General features: G+C 46.4%; 1 protein-coding gene across 1 annotated transcript in view; it reads left to right on the forward strand.

The window, feature by feature from the left end:
• CIAO2B (cytosolic iron-sulfur assembly component 2B) overlaps positions 1-16,011 on the forward strand; it is a 72,034-nt gene extending 56,023 nt beyond the window's left edge. Inside the window, exon 5 of the mRNA XM_078647132.1 lies at positions 15,644-16,011. Within this exon, the coding sequence (XP_078503258.1) occupies positions 15,644-15,741 (98 nt within the window). The 3' untranslated portion in view covers positions 15,742-16,011. The remainder of the gene's footprint in view (positions 1-15,643) is intronic.
• Positions 16,012-19,128: the final 3,117 nt, after the last annotated feature.

A 19,128-nucleotide genomic window follows, 5' to 3' on the forward strand; every position in this document is an offset into this window, starting at 1 on the left:
CCGGTTGTGAAGGAAGGACGAAAACCATTTGAGAACAGTTCCCGATAGTCCCATTCTAGTGCTTAGCAGCTCCAGCAAGTTCTCGTGTTTGACCGTGTCAAATGCTGACGAGAGGTCAAGAAGGATGAGGGGGCAGGACTCATTACGATCAAGAATTTGGAGGGCGTCATCAATTATGTGTGTCATAGCTGTTTCTGTGCTATGTTTCGCTCGGAAGCATGAGTGGTGAGGGTTGAGGAGGTCAAATTGGTCAATGTGTTTAGTTAGTGGTAGTTGGACACATTTTTCCAGCAGTTTGACCAGGGTGGGGATATTGGTGATGGGCCGGTAATTGTTTAGGTCAGACGGATCAGCTGTAAGTTTCTGGAGTATAGGCGTGACTTGCCCCACCTTGAGGGAGTCCGGGATGAGGCCTTGTTGCAGGGAGCTGTTGATGATTTTGGTCCAGAGAGGGAGGAGCAAGGGGATGAAGTCTTTTACAGCATTGGCAGGTAGAGGGTCAGTGAGGTGATTAGAGGGCTTCAAGGTGCAGAGCAGTTTGCGTATTGCTTCTTCCGAGTAGGTATCGAAGTGCAGCCAAGATGCCTTGTTTTTAGGTTGAGTGTAAGACATTCTGGTGGCGTTAGGGAATCGACTTACATCCATGATGAGGTTATTTCTTATGTTGTCAGTCTTTAGCTTAAAGAAAGCAGAGAAGGCTTCACAGTGTGGGGTGTCGCTTGTTGTGCTGTTTGATTGTAGGGGTTGAGTCTTTGTTTGGGTCTTGATTAGTTCGAACAGCTTTCTTGGCCTGTTTTTTGCTTGGTCCAGCTGGCGGCTAAAGAAGTCCGCCTTTGTGCGCTTTATTTTCCTGAAGTAGGTGTTTCTCTTGTTCTTAAGCCTTTTGAGATGTAGTGCTGAAGGGTCCGATCTCCAGGTGCGCTCTGCCATTCGCATAGAACGCCTGTCGTCATTGAGTCTATCATCATACCAGGGGTTAGAAGTTTTGGTGGAGACTCTCTTCAGTTGCAGTGGGGCGACTTCATTGACTACTGTCGTCATAGAGTCAAGGTAGTGGTCCATCAATGATTGAACATCCGAGGCACCTGAAGGGGGAAGGAGGAGATTGCCAATGTGGGGAGGCAGGGTAGAGGGGTTACGGTTCTTCAAGTCCCTTTTCCATGTTTTGGTTTTGATTGGTTGAACTGAGATAGGTTTAACTTTTTCATTGATAAAGAAGGTGATAATGTGGTGATCAGACCAGTCGCAGGGTTGAATCGCCTCCAGTTGTGTTGAGTTCTCTTTGGCAATGATGAGATCGAGTATCGAGCCTTTGTCGTGTGTTGGTCTATCGCATATTTGGGTGAGGTCAAGCGCATTAAGGAAAGTTTTGAGACTATTCACCACTGTGTCTTTCTGATCGTTCCAGTGGAGATTGAAGTCCCCCAGGTAGACTTGGGTTGTCTGCCGACCGGCATTGGAAGTGATCATGTCCATGAGTTGTTGGGTGAATATGAGATTGTCACCAGGCGTGTGATAGATGAGATGTAAAGCACATGCTTGTTTGCCATCGCTGGTGATGTCGAGGCAGAGGAGTTCACAGGAGGAGAAGGAGGGGGGGGTGATTTTAGTAACGGAGAGGTTGCTCCTAAAAATGCATGCAATTCCCCCGCCCGTCTTGCCAGGAGACCTGTCCAGCCTAATGATGTGATAATTGGGGGGGACTAGTATGTCCATAATCGGGGTAGAGGCTTCAGTAAGCCACGTTTCCGTTAGAATGGCCAGGTCCAGATCCCTAGCTGAGACGAGATCAGCGATGTCGGAGGAGTGTCTCTGGGCCGATCTGCAATTGAGTAAGATGCATTTGAGTTTGGGAGAGTGAAGGGTGGTCGAGCTTTCTAATGTGAGGGGAACTTTTCTGAGGTTGTTAGGGACGGAACCTCTGTTGTTGAGTGTTGGGAGCCTCAGAGGGTTTGTAGGAATTGTGGGTATGGGGATGTGTGAGTTGGGTATGTGTTTTACCGGACCTGGGCCATAAGAGCGTAGTAGAGAGCATAAGTCACGGTCCGACAATGGGTTGAGGACACGCCGGGGGCGGGGGGCGTTAATGCGAACGGGGATAGTCGGCCAGCGCGGGTGTCGTTGGAGGCGAAGGTATGTAGGGAGGGTGCGTCGTTTGTAGGGTAGAGGGATGGTGGGAGGTAGACTGGGCTGTGAGGAGAGAAGCTCTTTGATTGCGTGGACATCTTTTTTGATTTGTAGAATATCCTCTTTGACTTGCTGGAGGGTGGATAAGGTCTGGTCAGGAGGTGGATTGGGGATGGGGTTTGTGGGGAGAGCCATCGGTGAATCATTGAGTAGTGAGCTGGAAAGCGGGCAGGGTATCGAGGGGGTGGATATACTAGCGTTGTTGGAGGGTTCTGCGGTGCTAAAGAGTGGGATGGCATTCAAAGTGGGGGCCTTTTTGTGGGCGTGGGGTGTGGGTGAAGTAGGTGAAGTGGGCGGTAGGTGGGAGGCATAGGTAGTGACGTCAGTGGGAGACGGTGTCGGTGAGTGGAAGAGTGAGTGAAGGCTGAAGACAGTGGGGGGAGACAGGAGGGTAGTGGGGGCTGAGAATAGGAGGTGGGAGAGAGGGGGATGCTAAGGTAAGGGAGGCGGTATGTTCTGTATCATTTGTTGGGAGGGTGAGAGTGTCTTGGGTGGGAGTGGGGAAGGAGCTGGGGAGGGATTGGTGTCCGCCGTGGGGGGGATGGGAGTGGGGTGGATAAACTCCAAATGGCGGTGTGTACAGATGGTGGTGTGTGGGTGAGAGTTATTGTGTCAGGTGTGAGAGATTCGTGGGTGGGAGTGGGGAGGGAGCTGGGGAGGGAGAGGGGTCTGCTGTGGGGGGGGAAGGGAGGAGGGGGTGGATAGACTCCGAACGATGGTGTGTTCAGATGGTGGCGTGTTGTGAGTGGGAGTTGTTATGTCAGGGGGGAGAGGGATGGAGGGGGTATGAGTGGGGGTACGAGGGGTCCTGTTAGAGGGGCGGCTAGTATATGAGGTGGAGACCTTTGTGACTGTTCTTGGGGAGTGTGGGGCGTTAACCGCAGGTGGGTCATTTACTGGGGTGCTAGGGGTGTAGGTGTTGTAGGTGGGGACTGCGACGTCAGGGGTGGTAGTGCCGGTGGAGTTCTGGGGGGGGGTCCGCAGCTTAGAAAGGTGTTCTTTGAACTTGGGGAACAGGTTGTCTAGTAGTTCCAGGTTCTTATCCGTGGATTGAATTAGGACAATCCCGTTATTGTAGATAGTAATGGTAGTCCTGCCAGGGAAGAGGTGGGAAGGTGTGATAGAGAGAGTTAGGCCATGAGTTGTTTTCCTGGTGGTGGAGACGGTGAGTAGGGATAGGAACGCTTTTCTCCATTGGGCTCTGCGTGAGGTGTGGAAGATGATATCAGTATTCAGGGCTCCATTGCCCGGCGAGAAGTAGGTGTCGGCAAAGGGTGTTTCAGGGTGCGATCTCAGGAAGTTATGTTTAAAACGTTTAGTGGCTTTTTTGGTGAGTGTTGGAGGGTAGATAATTCTAAAAGTGTGCGTGCCGTTGAGCTCCATTTTAGAACGGCTGTGATGTTGGGTGTGGGAGATAGGACGACAACAAAAACTGTCAGCTGCTAGTTACAATGCAGAGGAGTGATACTTGAGAGTGACCAATGAGTAGGAGGTAGAAGTCAGTGAATCAAGAACAACAGTGTGTAGGTGCAGCTTACATCATGTATCCTATATGCGAGGTAGCAGTCAGCTTACACCATGTACAGAATATGAGAGGTAGAACCGTTTAGGTGTAATCAGATTTACACATCAGAATGCACGAGGTAACAGTGGTGTAGTCGAGGTGTAGAAGGTGGCTGGGTGCAGCTTATATGACTAGACGAAGTGAATGAGGTAGTAATAAAATCAGTGCAACATCGTGAGGTAACTTACAGCGATGGACCAACACTTAAATGAGGTAGCGAACAGTGAGTGATAGGGATAAAGGTGAGATAGGAGCAGCTTACCACATATACAGTATGCGAATAGCGCTAAAATATTAATGAATTATTGAGTCCAATATATGTGCAAACAAGTTACAGCAATAACAAATACGACAGTAGAATATGAGGTAGGAATCAGTGCACTGTCAGTGAGTAAAAGTGAAGATGGGTGTATGTTGCCTAAGATGTAGGGTACCAGTAGTAGTATAATACTGCAGTAAAAGGCGGATACCTAAGCACATTATGAGCTCTAGGTTACATAGAGTGTAAGATACAATAGTGATAAATACCGCAGTAAAAGACAGACACTTAAGAACACATAGATTTAAATACAGGGCTAAGTGGAGACCTTGGTACCGATAGTAAATATTAGTCAGAAGGACTAGTCCATGATGGCCGCCAAAGAGAGCAAGAGTAGTTTTAAAGATGGCCACCAAGTGAGGAGGATGTAAACATTAGTCCTCTTTTAGTTGTTGCTGTTTTGATAGCCGAGCAGAGCAGTTTCAGATTCAATTCCGGCTGGCTCTGGGTCCTGCATACCAAGGGGAGTCTTATCTCTGATTTGTTATCTGACGAGGGGCTGCTGAGGGGCCTCGTGTGTTCAGGCGGGGGTAGAGTGTTCAGTTTATGGCCCCGGCCATTTTGAAGACAGTATGTTTTTACAGGATGAATCAATAAGTGGGGCAGAATAAGTAACTTATCCAGCAGAAGTATTGGGGCACAGTAAATACCTTATCAGCCTTCACGCGCTCTGCACGCCCAGCCGCCGGGGCAAATATGACCTTTTTGCCAGCGTTAGCATAACACCGTTGCAGTGGTGCCCAGATCGACAGCAACCGCCGAATATCTCCACTTTCAGATCCACACCGACCCTAGGACCACTCTTAGAGGCACCCTCATCTACAGGCCTCCAGGTACCCGCAGTCAATTCAGCGATGACATCACTGACTTCATCTACCCACATGCCCTCGCCTCCGAGAACTACATTCTTCTAGGAGACTTCAACTATCACCTTGAAAACAAACACGACAGCAACACCTCCACCCTCCTGGACAACCTGGCCAATCTCTGACTCAAACAACTTGTGACACCCCCACCCATGTTGCCGGACACACGCTCGACCCTATCTTCTCCTCCAGCAAACATATCTCCTTCGATCGCACCACAGCTCTCCATTGGACGGACCACAGCTGTGTTCACTTCAGCTACAAAACCACACTGACCCACAACCGCCCACAACCTATTCCTCGGAGAAACTGGAACAAAATCACCTCCGACCAACTCCTCACATCACTCAACAAAAACCCTCCTACCCTCTCGTTAGACCCAAACCAAGCGGCCACCAATCTCAAGCAATGGATCACCCACAGTGCTGACGAATTAGCACCCCTGAAAAAACACCAGATCAAATCAGACTGCAAAAAGGCTCCCTGGTTCAATGACGACCTTAAAAAATCTAAGAAGCTATGCCGCTCCCTGGAGAAAACATGGAGAAATAACCCAGCCTCCGACAACATGTCCATCCTCAAGGCTGCCACCCGCAAACACCACCAACTGATTCGATCCGCTAAGAAATCAGCACTCAAGGATCGTCTTGACAACAACAATCACAACAGCAAGGAACTTTTCAACATCGTCAAAGAATTCACCAACCCCACCGCAGCATTTAACGACATCACTCCCTCCCAAGACCTCTGCAACACGCTATCCTCCTTCTACAACAAAATTGCCGACATCCACAACAGCTTCGAGAATACTCCCAGCTTCCAACCCCCCCACCACCCTCAGATCCTACTCCGCCAACTAACAACCTCACCGCCTGGAACCCAATCACCACTGAAGACACCATCCGCCTAATGAACTCCATCCACTCTGGCTCGCCAACCGACCCCTGCCCCCACCACATCTTCAACAAAGCGAACTCCATCATCGCACCCCATCTCCGTGATGTCATCAACTGCTCTTTCAACTCTGCCACCTTTCCAGAAAGCTGGAAACACGCCGAACTCAGCGCCCTTCTGAAGAAACCCACAGCAGACCCCTCTGAACTTAAAAACTACCGACCCATATCCCTCCTCCCTTTCCCGGCCAAAGTCATTGAGAAAGCAGTCAACAGCCAGCTCGCCACCTTCCTTGAATCCAACAACTCCCTCGATCCATCTCAATCCGGATTCCGAGCTAAACACAGCACGAAACCGCCCTCATTGCAGCAACAGACGACATCTGAGCACTACTGGACAACGGTGAAACTGTGGCCCTCATTCTACTCGACCTCTCCGCCGCTTTCGACACAGTCTGCCACAGCACCCTTATACAGCGCCTCGGCAACATCGGAATACAAGGAAAAGCCTTGAACTGGATCACCTCATTCCTCGCTGGGAGAACTCAAAAAGTCCGACTTTCCCCCATTCAACTCTGAGGCCACTGAAGTCATCTGTGGAGTACCACAAGGATCTTCACTCAGTCCCACCCTCTTCAACGTGTACATGAGTCCACTCGCCTCCATCGCGCATCAACACAACCTTAACATCATCTCTTACGCCGACGACACCCAGTTAATCCTTTCCCTCACCAAAGACCCTAACACCGCCAAAACCAACCTTCATGATGGCATGAAAGAAGTAGCCGAATGGATGAAACAGAGCCGCCTTAAACTCAATTCAGACAAAACGGAGGTGCTCATCCTAGGATCTTCCCCCTCTTCCTGGGACGACTCTTGGTGGCCTTCCGCTCTGGGCACAGCACCCACACCCACAGACCATGCACGTAACCTTGGCTTCATCCTAGACTCCTCTCTCTCGATGTCCAGACAAGTCAACGCAGTCTCATCATCCTGCTTCAACGTACTTCGCATTCTCAAAAAGATCTTCCGTTGGATCCCCCTCGAGACAAGAAAGACTGTCACCCACACACTGGTCACGAGTCGACTGGACTATGGCAACACACTATACGCCGGAATCACAGCAAAATTACAGAAAAAACTCCAACGCATCCAAAACGCGTCAGCGAGACTCATTCTAGACATCCCTCGCCAAGATCACATCACCGGACACCTAAAAGACCTCCACTGGCTTCCCGTCAACAAAAGAATTACATTCCGCCTTCTCACCCACGCACACAAAGCCCTTTACAATCTAGGACCCGAATGCCTCAACACTCGACTGTCCTTCTACAAACCCTCCCGCCAACTAAGATCGTCCAACCAAGCCCTCGCCGCCGTCCCGCGCATCCGAAAATCCACCATGGGTGGCAGATCCTTCTCCTTCCTTGCCGCCAAGACCTGGAACTCACTCCCCACTCACCTCCGCCTTACTCAGAACCACTTCTCCTTCAGAAAGGAACTTAAAACCTGGCTATTCGACAAATAATGAACCCCTACCCAAGCGCCTTAAAACCCTCTGGGTGAGCAGTGCGCTATACAAATACCCGAACTTGAACTTGAACTCCAGCCATGCCACCGCAATTTCACCGCGTGTCGGGGGGATCACTTGCAATTTCTGCAAGAGGAAGTCACGGCCCTCTTGGCCAAGGGGGCCATCGAGCGCGTTCCTGGGCCAGAAGTAGGGTGTGGTTGTTACTCCCACTACTTTCTGGTACCCAAGAAGGGCAAAGGGGGCCTACGCCCTATCTTGGACCTACGGAATGTCAACGGCTTCCTCCGGAAGGAGAAGTTCAAGATGCTGACTTTGGCTCAGGTCTTAGCTGCCCTGGACCCCGGACACTGGATGGTAGCGTTGGACTTGCAGGACGCTTATTTTCACATCCCCGTCCTGCCGGCCCACTAGCGTTACCTGCGGTTCACGGTAGGCCACGAGCACTTTCAGTTTACCGTGCTCCCCTTCGGCCTTACCAGCGCCCCACGGGTGTTCACGAAAGTGATGGCGGTGGTCGCAGCTCATCTGCGCAGGTTAGGGGTGTCAGTCTTCCCTACCTCGACGACTGGTTGTTGAAGGCGGGCTCGCCCCAGACAGTCGTCAGCCACCTCCAGACTACGGCCGATCTCCTGCACCTGCTGCGGTTCTCCATCAATGTGCCGAAGTCACACCTGTGCCCCTCTCAGAAGCTCCTCTTCATCGGAGCGGTTCTAGACTCGGCGCAGTTTCGGGTTTATCCTCCCGAACAGCGGGTTCGGGATATTCAGGCTCTTTCAGCCTTTATCCCGAGTCTCGTTCAGGTTGACGCTGCGGCATCTGGGGCTGATGGCCTCCTGCATCCTTCTGGTGCATCACGCCCGGTGGCGGATGCGGGCTCTGCAGTGGGACCTGAAGTTTCAGAGAGCCCAGCATCAGGGCAACTTGTCCGACGATGTCTTGATCTCGGAGGGCACTGCAAGACAGTTGCAGTGGTGGCTCACGGACCGCGATTGGGTCAGTGGCAGATCCCTATCCCTACCCCACCCGGAGCACGTGGTTGTGACGGACGTGTCCCTCCTGGGCTGGGGGGGCCACATGGGAGAGGCGGAGATCAGAGGCCTCTGGTCTCCGGCGGAGTCCCAGCTCAACATCAACCTTCTGGAGCTGCGGGCGATCCGACTTGCACTGAAGGCATTCCTCCCCTCTGTCCGGGGGAGTGTAGTGCAGGTGTTCACGGACAACACCACCGCCATGTTGTACTGCAACAAACAGGGCGGGTTGGGGTCGTGGACCCTATGCCAGGAGGCTCTGCGTCTCTGGCAGTGGCTGGAACATCAGGGCGTGTCCCTGGTGGTTCAACACCTGGTAGGTTCTCTGAACGCCAGGGCGGACAAACTCAGCCGTCGGTGCATGATGGGTCACGAATGGCGTCTGAACTCGGACGAGGCGCAAGGTCTCTTTCAGCAGTGGGGAGAGCCTTGGTTAGATCTATTCGCCACAGAAGAGAACGCGCAATGTCATCAGTTCTGCGCGTTGGAATTTCCAAGGCGGCACTCGCTCGGAGACACTTTTCGTCGCGAGTGGAGTTGTGGTCTATTGTACGCCTTTCCGCCTATACCACTTCTGCCCAGAGTGCTGAAGAAGATCAGGCGCGACCGGGCCCAGGTTATCCTTGTGGCTCCGGACTGGGCACGAAGATACTAGTATCCCGAGCTACTCAGCATGTCAGTCGGTCCCCCGATTCGTCTGCCTCTTTGGGAGGACCTTCTGTCGCAGCAGCAGGGGCCGGTCCTCCACCCGAACCTGTCCAGTCTCCACCTACAAGCTTGGAGATTGAGCGGCGACAGTTGAGGCCATTTGACTTGCCTCCTGAAGTCTGTAATGTCATTCTGGCAGCCAGGCGTCCCTCCACAAAGTCGGTATACGCCTGCAGGTGGAACAGATTTGTGGCATGGTGCACAGCAAAGGCTGTGGATCCACTCTCTTCACCCCTTTCTGAGGTTCTCCTCTTCCTTCTTTCTCTTGCCCAGCAGGGCTCTGCTCTGGGCACTATCAAGAGGTACCTTTCTGCCCTTTCCGCCTTCTTAAGGCTACCTGATCAGCCTTCCTTGTTCAAGTCCCCAATTGTAAATAGGTTTTTGAAGGGCATCACACACATGTTTCGTCCTGTTCCTTTCGTGATGCCCCAGTGGGACTTGAACCTTGTACTTACTTACCTAATGTGTGCTCCCTATGAGCCGCTCCATAACTGTCCTCTCCGTCTTCTTACTTTGAAGACTGCTTTCCTGGTTGCCATCACCTCTGCCAGGAGAGTGAGTGAGCTCCAGGCTCTTTCTTCTACACCTCCTTTCCTCTCTGTCCATCCAGACAAGGTTGTGTTGTGGACGAGACCCTCTTTCCTGCCCAAGGTTGTCACGGACTTCCACATCGGCCAGTCCATTACCCTGCCCACCTTCTTTCCGCCTCCGCATCCCTCGAAAGAGGAAGAGAGGCTCCACCGTCTGGACCCAAAACGTGCGCTCTCTTACTATCTGGATTGCACACGCCAGTTCCGGGTGGATGACCAACTCTTTGTTGGTTACGTGGGCGCTAAGAAGGGAAAGGCGGTGCACAAGCAGACCATCTCTCGGTGGATCATCTTGTGTATCCAGGCGTGTTACTCCTTGGCTAAGAAGGAGCCCCCTGTTGGACTGAGGGCTCAATCCACTCGGGCCACGGTGACTACCACTGCCCTGGGCCGAGGAGTGCCCTTGCAGGACATTTGCCAGGCAGCTACGTGGGCCTCTCTGCACACATTTGCAAGACACTATTGCCTGGACAGCCAAGTCCGGAGGGATGGCTTCTTTGGCCGTTCCGTCCTCCAGGACTTTCTGGTGTGATTATTGGTTCCCAGACCCACCACCGGGGTTGGTATTGCTGGGGTATCTATTCTAAGGTAAGGAATCAATCACTAACGTGTCTCTTTCAGATGCACAAGTTACTACTTGTGTAACGATCTATCTGTAAGAGACATTAGTTAGTGATAGATTCCTTACCGACCCACCCATCCTCCCCGTTCTGTGAACCGATATCTAGGGTTAAGGTCATCCCCTTTCAGGGCCCTAGTTTCATGGCACCAGTGTTGGTTCTATCATGGCTCTGCGTATCTGGCGCGGAAAAGCTGTGTATCAGAACTGACGTCAGCGCGGCGTCTAAGTACTCAGACGACGTCATTCCGGCGCAAACGATGCCGACGACGGACGCGGGGCCGCGGACGATGTCTGCCGGCGCACAGGGGTATTGCTACGCAAAAATTTCCGGATCCAGTCTGACGGCTGAGGATATTCTATGGTAAGGAATATATTCTAAGGTAAGGAATCTATTCACTAACTAATGTCTCTTACAGATATATCGTTACACAAGTAGTAACTTGTGCATCAGAGAACTCTGGGTAGTTCTCAAGTTTAGGTGGAAAGCAGCTCCTGTATGGAGCACTCTCAACACCAGGGATACTCTAGATCTGTTCACCTCAAATGTCTGCTTTTCTATCAAAGTCTTTAAGCGTAGGATTAGCACAGTGCTATCCACGCCGTGATAGAAATGGACAAAGCTGTAATATTGTGCCTGGATAGATAAATGGCTTTTGTCCTATGCTGAAGTACCTTAGCTGCTTGCACTTATATTCTGGAAGAATGGCAAGAATAATACAGCTTGGAATTTTATGTAAATGGCCTTGTTGGTCAAACACAGAACAGCAGTGTTTGCGTGGACATGAAAGCTCAACCTCAAAGACAGAATTCCTTTTATTTGTTGAGAACGACAGACAACAAATAGTCCAAACCTGGCTCTCTGGCATGTACCTTGGCAGCTTTAAACCCCACTTTCACCCATTGGAATATCACTTCAATTCACCAGACACCAACCACACCCTCCAGAAACACACTGCCAAGCAAGCAAAGTCAGCCTTATACATGTTATTAAATAAAGCGTATCTGTTCCTCCCAAAAAGTAATTTCAGAACTGCTGTTTAAGCCCACGTGCCCTCACATAGAAATGGTGCAAGCCTCATCCTCCATAGCTTCACACTAGCACCCCCTCTTGCCCACCCCCTCCCCGCACGGATCCAACATGCCACAGCACATCTCATCCAGGGCCTGAAGAAACATGATTACATCACATCCATCATGATGTAACTGTATTGGCTCTTGCACCATCTTCAACACCAGCCCCATCATTTACATTGTGACCTGCCCTGTGCTTAATTTGTGTAAAAAAACAAACAAACAAATAAATTAATAAAATGAGTGCCAGGCGCCTCATCATGAGGCCACTGAATCTTGCACCACTCATTGCCCCTGCCAGTACCAACACAATTACTAACATCACACTTTTACAAGTGTGACAATTCAGACTATTCTAGGCCCCAAACATTTAAGAATGGCTTGGTGTGGTAGGTAATAGTCATTTTTAATATATATTGAATTTATAATCAGCGCCACCATGTGATAGACTGTCACAAGCACTGGTGTTGGCAGGTAAGTGCCGGTGCCGAGCACTGGAACCCACTGGCCCAAATTAAGCACTGCCTGTCGCACTCCCCCAAATCTGACTGGCAGACTGCAGACAAAGAAGGGTAACATGAGAAGAAAAAACAAGGCAACAGGTCTTTTGCCATTTATGCACCCAGGATCGGGAACAACATACCTGGATCCATCAAGAATGCCCAACCTTGCTCCAGTTTAGGAAAGCATTAACCCCTTCGCTGCTCATGACGAGTTCAGCTGGAGGCACACTGGAGCTGTGCTTATGACGAGCTGAGCTCGTCATGAACAATGGGATTTACATCTTATTCAGCACAGGAGGGGAAAAGTCATAGCAGCCAAGGTGTTAAAGACGCAACGTTTAAAAAACACTACATCAAGATGAAGTGACAGTGCAATTCTGCTCCCAGAAACCAGCTAAGTCGCCAATGACTCATTGGCTGTATCCTTGCCTCTGACCACAGACAGTGATGCACAGCCTTTTGGCTAGTTTCGTTTTGTACAAATAAAACCTAATTGCATACATAGAAACACACGCCTTAAATCCTCCTGGGAAAAGGATCATCATCTACGGTCTACTATGATGACTTATCTTCGGATACTCTTACATAGGCACACTTGATGACACCAATTCCTCGGAAGGCTGTGATTGGATGTTAAGTGAAATGTAATTTTGAAACCCCCAATGAAGATGGTTGTTTAATCGCTCAAACAAGTAAATTAATCAATAAAGCGGATTTAAAAGGATTAACAAACACAAATCTCTATTTGCAGACTTTAATAAACAGGCAAAATCATTAGGTGCAGTACGAAGTCAGCGTAATACAAGCAGCTACTTCATAATGCAATAATAACGTAATTTTCAATTTAAGCTCTAAGAATACACCCTGACAATTATGGTATAAATAATAATTAAAGTAAGAGTGCAGTGCCGGCTTGCTGAACAGACAGCAACGAGGTAGGTGATTTATTTGTTTCAGGTTAATACATGGTTATTTGGACAAATCACTCCTACATGTATAAACTTGTATCCTAATCAACCACGCTGGAGTACTGAACGATGCAATGCGTCTTAGTCATTTGAAAGGTGGCATGCACCCAAACAAGAGCACAGTCCAAGTTGTCTCAGAAGGATGATCAGACATTACCTGCAGGGACAATAGGTAAGATAAGACAAAATGTCATGTTTCAGTTTTGACGTCGCCACCCGTGCTGGCCGCTGGAGCAACTTAAAACTTGGATATTCGACAAGTAATTCCCCACCCTTCTTCTAGCGCCTTGAGACCCTCTGGGTATGTAGCACGCTAAATAAATTATTTGACTTGACTTGACTTGACTCTTTATTTTATCGTCTGGCTTTCAGAAAGTGCAGTAAAACAATTCAGAGGCGCAACAAACAGTCCAGGGTGAGCATAAATAATCTTCTATCCCACAGTCCTCATTTTATTTACAAATACGTAGACAGACATTTAATGTGTGTATTTTGAAGGCTTTTGTCAAAAGTTGTTTCACATTTTCATGTTAATCAAACAATCGAGTTGCCTTTCTTATTCACTGATATGCATTTGCCTTTGGAACACATGCATAAGAAGAGGAATCCTGCATTAGATTTTTCACAAAGCCCTTCCTCTATACAAACAAGTTGTTTGTTTTGATGCACTGTCAATCAAATCAGGATTGGCATTATGGGTAGCAAGTTGGAGAGATATTTGTTGCTCACATTTAAAATGACAACTTCAGGGGACACTTAGACCACAATCTATGGTCCACTATGGCTTCTTTAGGTATTGTACTCCTTATGTGTATGCAGAGAGGTAACCCTGTCCTCTTTACAAGTCTACACTAAACACTACTGAGTGGATATTCAACCTGGAAGAGTCTGTAGTGTATTCCGAACTCTCCTGTTCCATTCCTCCGCTTTCACTCTCCGACCACCACCTTCTGGAACTGAAAATTGATACATGCTGCAAATAGAAAATCTTAAATACCCGCATTCACTTGTTTGGAGCTCTTTGTGTGGTAGATTCATGGCGATCATCCTGGGAAGAGCAAGCCAAAGATAACCCATGCATACAGATTTCAAAGGAAGGCACACAAATGTCAGACCAGCGAAGAAAATATAGTGAGGTGAAGTCTGCCTCGAAATATATTATGGGCTTGTATGGAGGAGTTTTGTTTGGTGCCAAAATATAGATTTTGAGGAAAACAAGTTGTAATTTTCCAGGCACAAAGCTAGAAGGCAAGAGAAGAGTGTGCATAGCATCTCGAACCTACAACAAATCACGCCACAAACCGATTGTTTCAGGCAAATAACATTTTCCCTAAAGAGTTTAGTCAACAACCCTGCAATTGAATAATCTGCTTCATTTGCACAATCGAAAGACAGGAATTTAAATATCCTGTGCAGTTTGTTAATACATCTAGGAAGTTACAAGTAATTTAGCAATGGAGATTTCATTTTGACTGGAATTTGCAACGTTGACACCATCTAATTTAGTTTACTTTTTTACAGGGAAGCAATGTGAATAGTACCAACATTGTTTATATCATGAAACATTAAAGACTGTTATTGGCATTGGTTTAGCATACAGTCTGCCATTAGTGTGACCTCAAAAGGTTATTAGTCAGCCAGGATGACTCCACACATTTGAGTGTTCAATTGCAGACCTGACTTTGTTCTTGTGATGGGCTTAGTTCGGGTGGTACTATGTAATTGAACAAATTGAGGGCCTATGTATGATATTGGTACTAAGGAGGTGTATGGAATGCCTCGATTGACGAAGCCTATAAAAGCAGGGGTGGGTGGGTGTGTGTGTGTCATAGGACACTGGGTTGGGGCAATAGGGGCCAAAACCCTGTTATTGTCCACATGTTGCAGAGCTGGTATATGTTTTAATTGATCCTTCTTTCAGCCCCACCCCCACCACTCCTTTGTGGGCACTCGCCTTTATCACTGCTCCAAAATTGTGAAATATGCTGTTACGGGTTGTGTACGACTTCAGTTGAATTATCAATGTGATTTGTTTGGTGTATAAGATAGACATTTGAAATTGCGTAATAATGCTTACATTGGTGTATGGTCTGTATAAAAACAATTTAATCAGACACAGCATTTATGCTCACTTTCAAGATCATATGGTCAGCTCACGCTTATTATTTAATGGAACCTATCGCATCTCCTGAGTATCCAGGCGCTTTACAAAATTTGTGACCTATTTTTTTAAAACTACTAATTTGTTTTCTTCAAAAGCATAAATGGCTGGGCCAATCTGGTAATATTTGCGTAATGTATACATGCAGGTTTCTGTAGTACTTGCATTCACAGCTGACCTCTGTTGTGGTCTGCAGATCAAGTTTTTAGATTTCTATAGGCTCAACTCTTTTATCCTTCCAAGGTTGATACATTGAATACCATTAAAATGGGTAATGTTGACACATCCGTTTAAATTACTTAAAAGAGACTGCTGGATTAATCATTATAAAAAATAATTAGGCAAATTATGCTTATTGCAAATGGTGTGTATCTAAATAACTTGACTATTGCTACCATTATAAATGTTTAATAGTGTCACTTGTAAGCAGAAGAGAGTGCATTGTTTGTCGACATAGATACAAATAAAACTTTTGTTCTCTTTGTTTTGTATATATTGTTACTTGCACATGTGAGTACGACCCAACGTTAGAAAGGCTTTTTAACCCATGTTTCCTGGTTTTGACCAGATTCCCAGTTGTTTGATAGCAAGAATTTAGTGTATTGTTTTATTTTCATCCCTTCTTACAGTGAATAAACAGCTGGCTGACAAGGAGCGGGTCGCTGCAGCTTTGGAAAATGCCCATTTGTTGGAAGTCGTGAACCAGTGTTTGGCATCTCGGTCCTAACTGTGGAAGGAAGATTTCGCAACAAGATGCACCTCACAACAATTGTGTTTAACACGTCTGCATATTCACATTGGCTCTTTCCTAAAACCTTTTGGCAGAATCTGCCAATTTACACCCAAAATCGCAACCAACAATCATCACTGTTATTCTTTTGTTATGTATATTTTTATTTTTATTTTAGTAAAGTCAGGGGTAAACTTTACATTACGGAGACTTGAAATAAAATGTTTAGTTGCAAGAATTTGTAAATAAACTGTTGTCTAACATAAACATGAGGGTTCTGAGATTCTTTTACTGTATCGTATAAAATATAAATGCTTTAGTATTGCCAGTAGGTCTTTTTTTTTTTTTTTTCTCCGAACGTTTCCCTGTTTAGCTGTGTATACCTGTGGGTAACAACTAAGTATTTAACTTTATGGTAAATGTGCCCATACTAATGTGGTTTCCTCTCAGAAATCATAATCCTAACTGGCATGTTTGCAAGATGGCCTACCATCTACAGAACAGCCTTAGTCCAGGGTTTTGTCAGGTTAGTGATTAAAAAAAATCTTCACTCATTTTATGTGCATAAATAGGGCCGAGGCATGTGAATTAAACCAATAGCAAAAGTGGGCTGTTGGTGGGGGGTCCGGAGGCTGATGGCCGTTCTGTCTGTCTGTGTCTGAGAATGGATGGATGGATGAAATTAGGAGGACAAAAGCTCGAATGAGGACAGATAGTTAAATCAAGGAGTATGGATGGGCTACAATATTTCACTTCAAGACATTACAGCAATATTTCTCTCAAAGAATGAAACCTGGGCCAGGTGTATTTGTAGCTGAGACTCCTGCCCTGAAATAAAATCAAGAAACTAGAAGGCTTAGCAATTCACTCTAGATTAAAGGTATTAATCATGATGCAGCAAGAAGTGTTGACACAAATAAATCCATTTAACTCTTCAGTCTGCTCAGAGTAAACGCCATTCCCAAAAACTGACTAGACTCAAATTGTTTGACCGTGTTTGTAGCGACCCTAAATCAACTCCAGTGGGCTTTTGCGGTTCTACACTTGGCCACTGGGCGAGGGCCATAGACACTAAGGGAGTATAAGCTATTTAACTGCCACGGTTAATATACCACATTAAAAAAAATGTTAAAAACTCCGTCCACGTGTTCATCTCTGACTACCAATACTGAATGTTTTGATATTTCCGCAGTTTTGAAATGGATGTGTGTAAATATGAGACGATAAAAGATAACTGAAGAGACCACAACAAACCAGATGTGCCGAAGTAGAGTAGGTCGAACTGTTGGAGAGCTCGGGGAACATTTGGGGAAACAACACAAGTTAAATAAATGAAACCGCAACCTTGCAGCAGAAATGGAAGCACCCAAAGGAGATCCCTGAAATGCAGAACTGGTAACATCTACAATAAGGAGGGTGTTACCCTTTCACCCGGAAAAGGAATGGGTCAATAATCAAAAATAACAAGTTTCCTTTTCCAGCATTTTACACAAAGGATGTGGTCCTAATGGGCCTCTATCTCAAGACAGAATGTGGGTCAAAAAAGGTGGGTCTGGTCTATGCGTGGGTTACCAAATTTACAGGCTTATATAAAACAGCGGTAATCAACATTAATTTATTCAATGGATATGAGTGTTAAAATGTTATCAATTTATTAGAATTGTTGTTATTTTTGTTAAAAAAACAGCAGAACTTGCTGATTACTCATTGTATATCGTAAATTCGTAATAAAAAATTCATAAAAACATACACCATTACACGGTATTACAGAAATTAATAAATTTTCATCAGTTTAAAAAATGATATTCACGCATTACCCTGAGTAGGGATACAAGAATCTGCTCGTCTGAACACATTCTTAGTATACTCTGTGTACTACTCCATTGAACTCAATTTAATTTTGTGTTCTCTGTCCTTCACTACCCACAGTAAATTCAACAATCATCATACTGTATCTGCCCTGCAGATGTACACCTTTATTACTTTGCATAGTTTATAGAACGTAGGCAATCCATTTGAACCCACAGAAGTTTTCAGAGGCTTCAAAAATTGCTAACATGAACACTAGATTCAGTGTACTGTATTACTATTACCAAAACACTTTTCCTCCATTTTCTTCAGTGTTTTTCTTATTAGAAAAATACATTCTGCTTCATACTACATGTATGATTGCTTTCGTATCCACCCAGGATTAAAAACATCTGAAATGGAGAAAATCTATACGTATTGTGTTGATTACAAAGGCACCAACCACGGGTTGTCCCTCAAAAGACCACAAACATCAAAAACGTATTGTACCACTGTATGTGGTACTTCACACACAATCTTCTTCACACATCCTATTACATTGCTGGTGGCAGAGAAACACAGTGACCCCCCCCCCCCATATCCGACTTTAATTTAGAAACAATTTACTTTTAAATGAGGTAAATTTCACACCATTCTCTTTGAAAATACACCTGTTAAATTCCAGAATATAGTCTGTGGTGGGCACTTTTAAGAACAATTAAACTCCCCTCTACATTTGGACCCAGAATCTACAAGGATTACTACATATGTTTTACTGAACCCTACGATATCAGATGTCTCTGAAAGACTTTTGAGTAGATGTTTTAAAATACTTGAAATAAAATGGAGTCCAGAGCTAAGCTCTGCACTTCCCTTCTTGTCAGAATGACCACATTAAATGCACAGCCTTTTATGTTTATCATGTTTTTGAAGTGTGCCACAAGTGAATTGTCATTACCAGTTTCTCAGTTGTTACCCCTAAATTGCCACGGTTAACTTCTTTGATCTCAAAGAACTTCTACACACAAACCTATCCTGTCTCAACAAAAAATATCTTCACAAAACCTTCTTTATTCTTTCAGAAAAAGTACAACCGCTGTTCCAATTCTTTTATTTTAATTTTATTTTTTACATTTTGATCTTCAACTAAGCCCTTTTCACAAATGCCCACACCCTACCACATTTGGAACATCATTGACCTTGGTCAAAAAGTACTTCCCCCTTGGCCACAGTGTCTTTCCTGCTTGTTTAATCTCTCCACTAAAAATCTAGATAAACTATCCACACAGCTCTTCCTTCTAATGATAATGTAATTAATTTAAAAAGTATACGCATCCTATTTTGCCAGTATCCTACACCGTCTCACTGAAGCCATCTGTGGTCACAAGCTAATGGTTGTTATCTTGGAAAGTAACAAGATAGATGGAATCACACTTGTTGCTCTACTCCAGGGTAACGTTTTAAAATATTCCACATCCCACAAGGTCAGTGTGGATGCGAAGACAACAGTTCTTTCTTCTTCTGTTACCAGTTGTGCCGGGGCGGCCTTAGGCATGTGCACCTGCACAGGGCCACCAAACCCCAGGGGCCGCCACG

The sequence above is a fragment of the Lissotriton helveticus genome, chromosome 6, assembly GCF_964261635.1.
Source record: "Lissotriton helveticus chromosome 6, aLisHel1.1, whole genome shotgun sequence".
In the NCBI taxonomy this organism is placed as follows: Eukaryota; Metazoa; Chordata; class Amphibia; order Caudata; family Salamandridae; genus Lissotriton; species Lissotriton helveticus.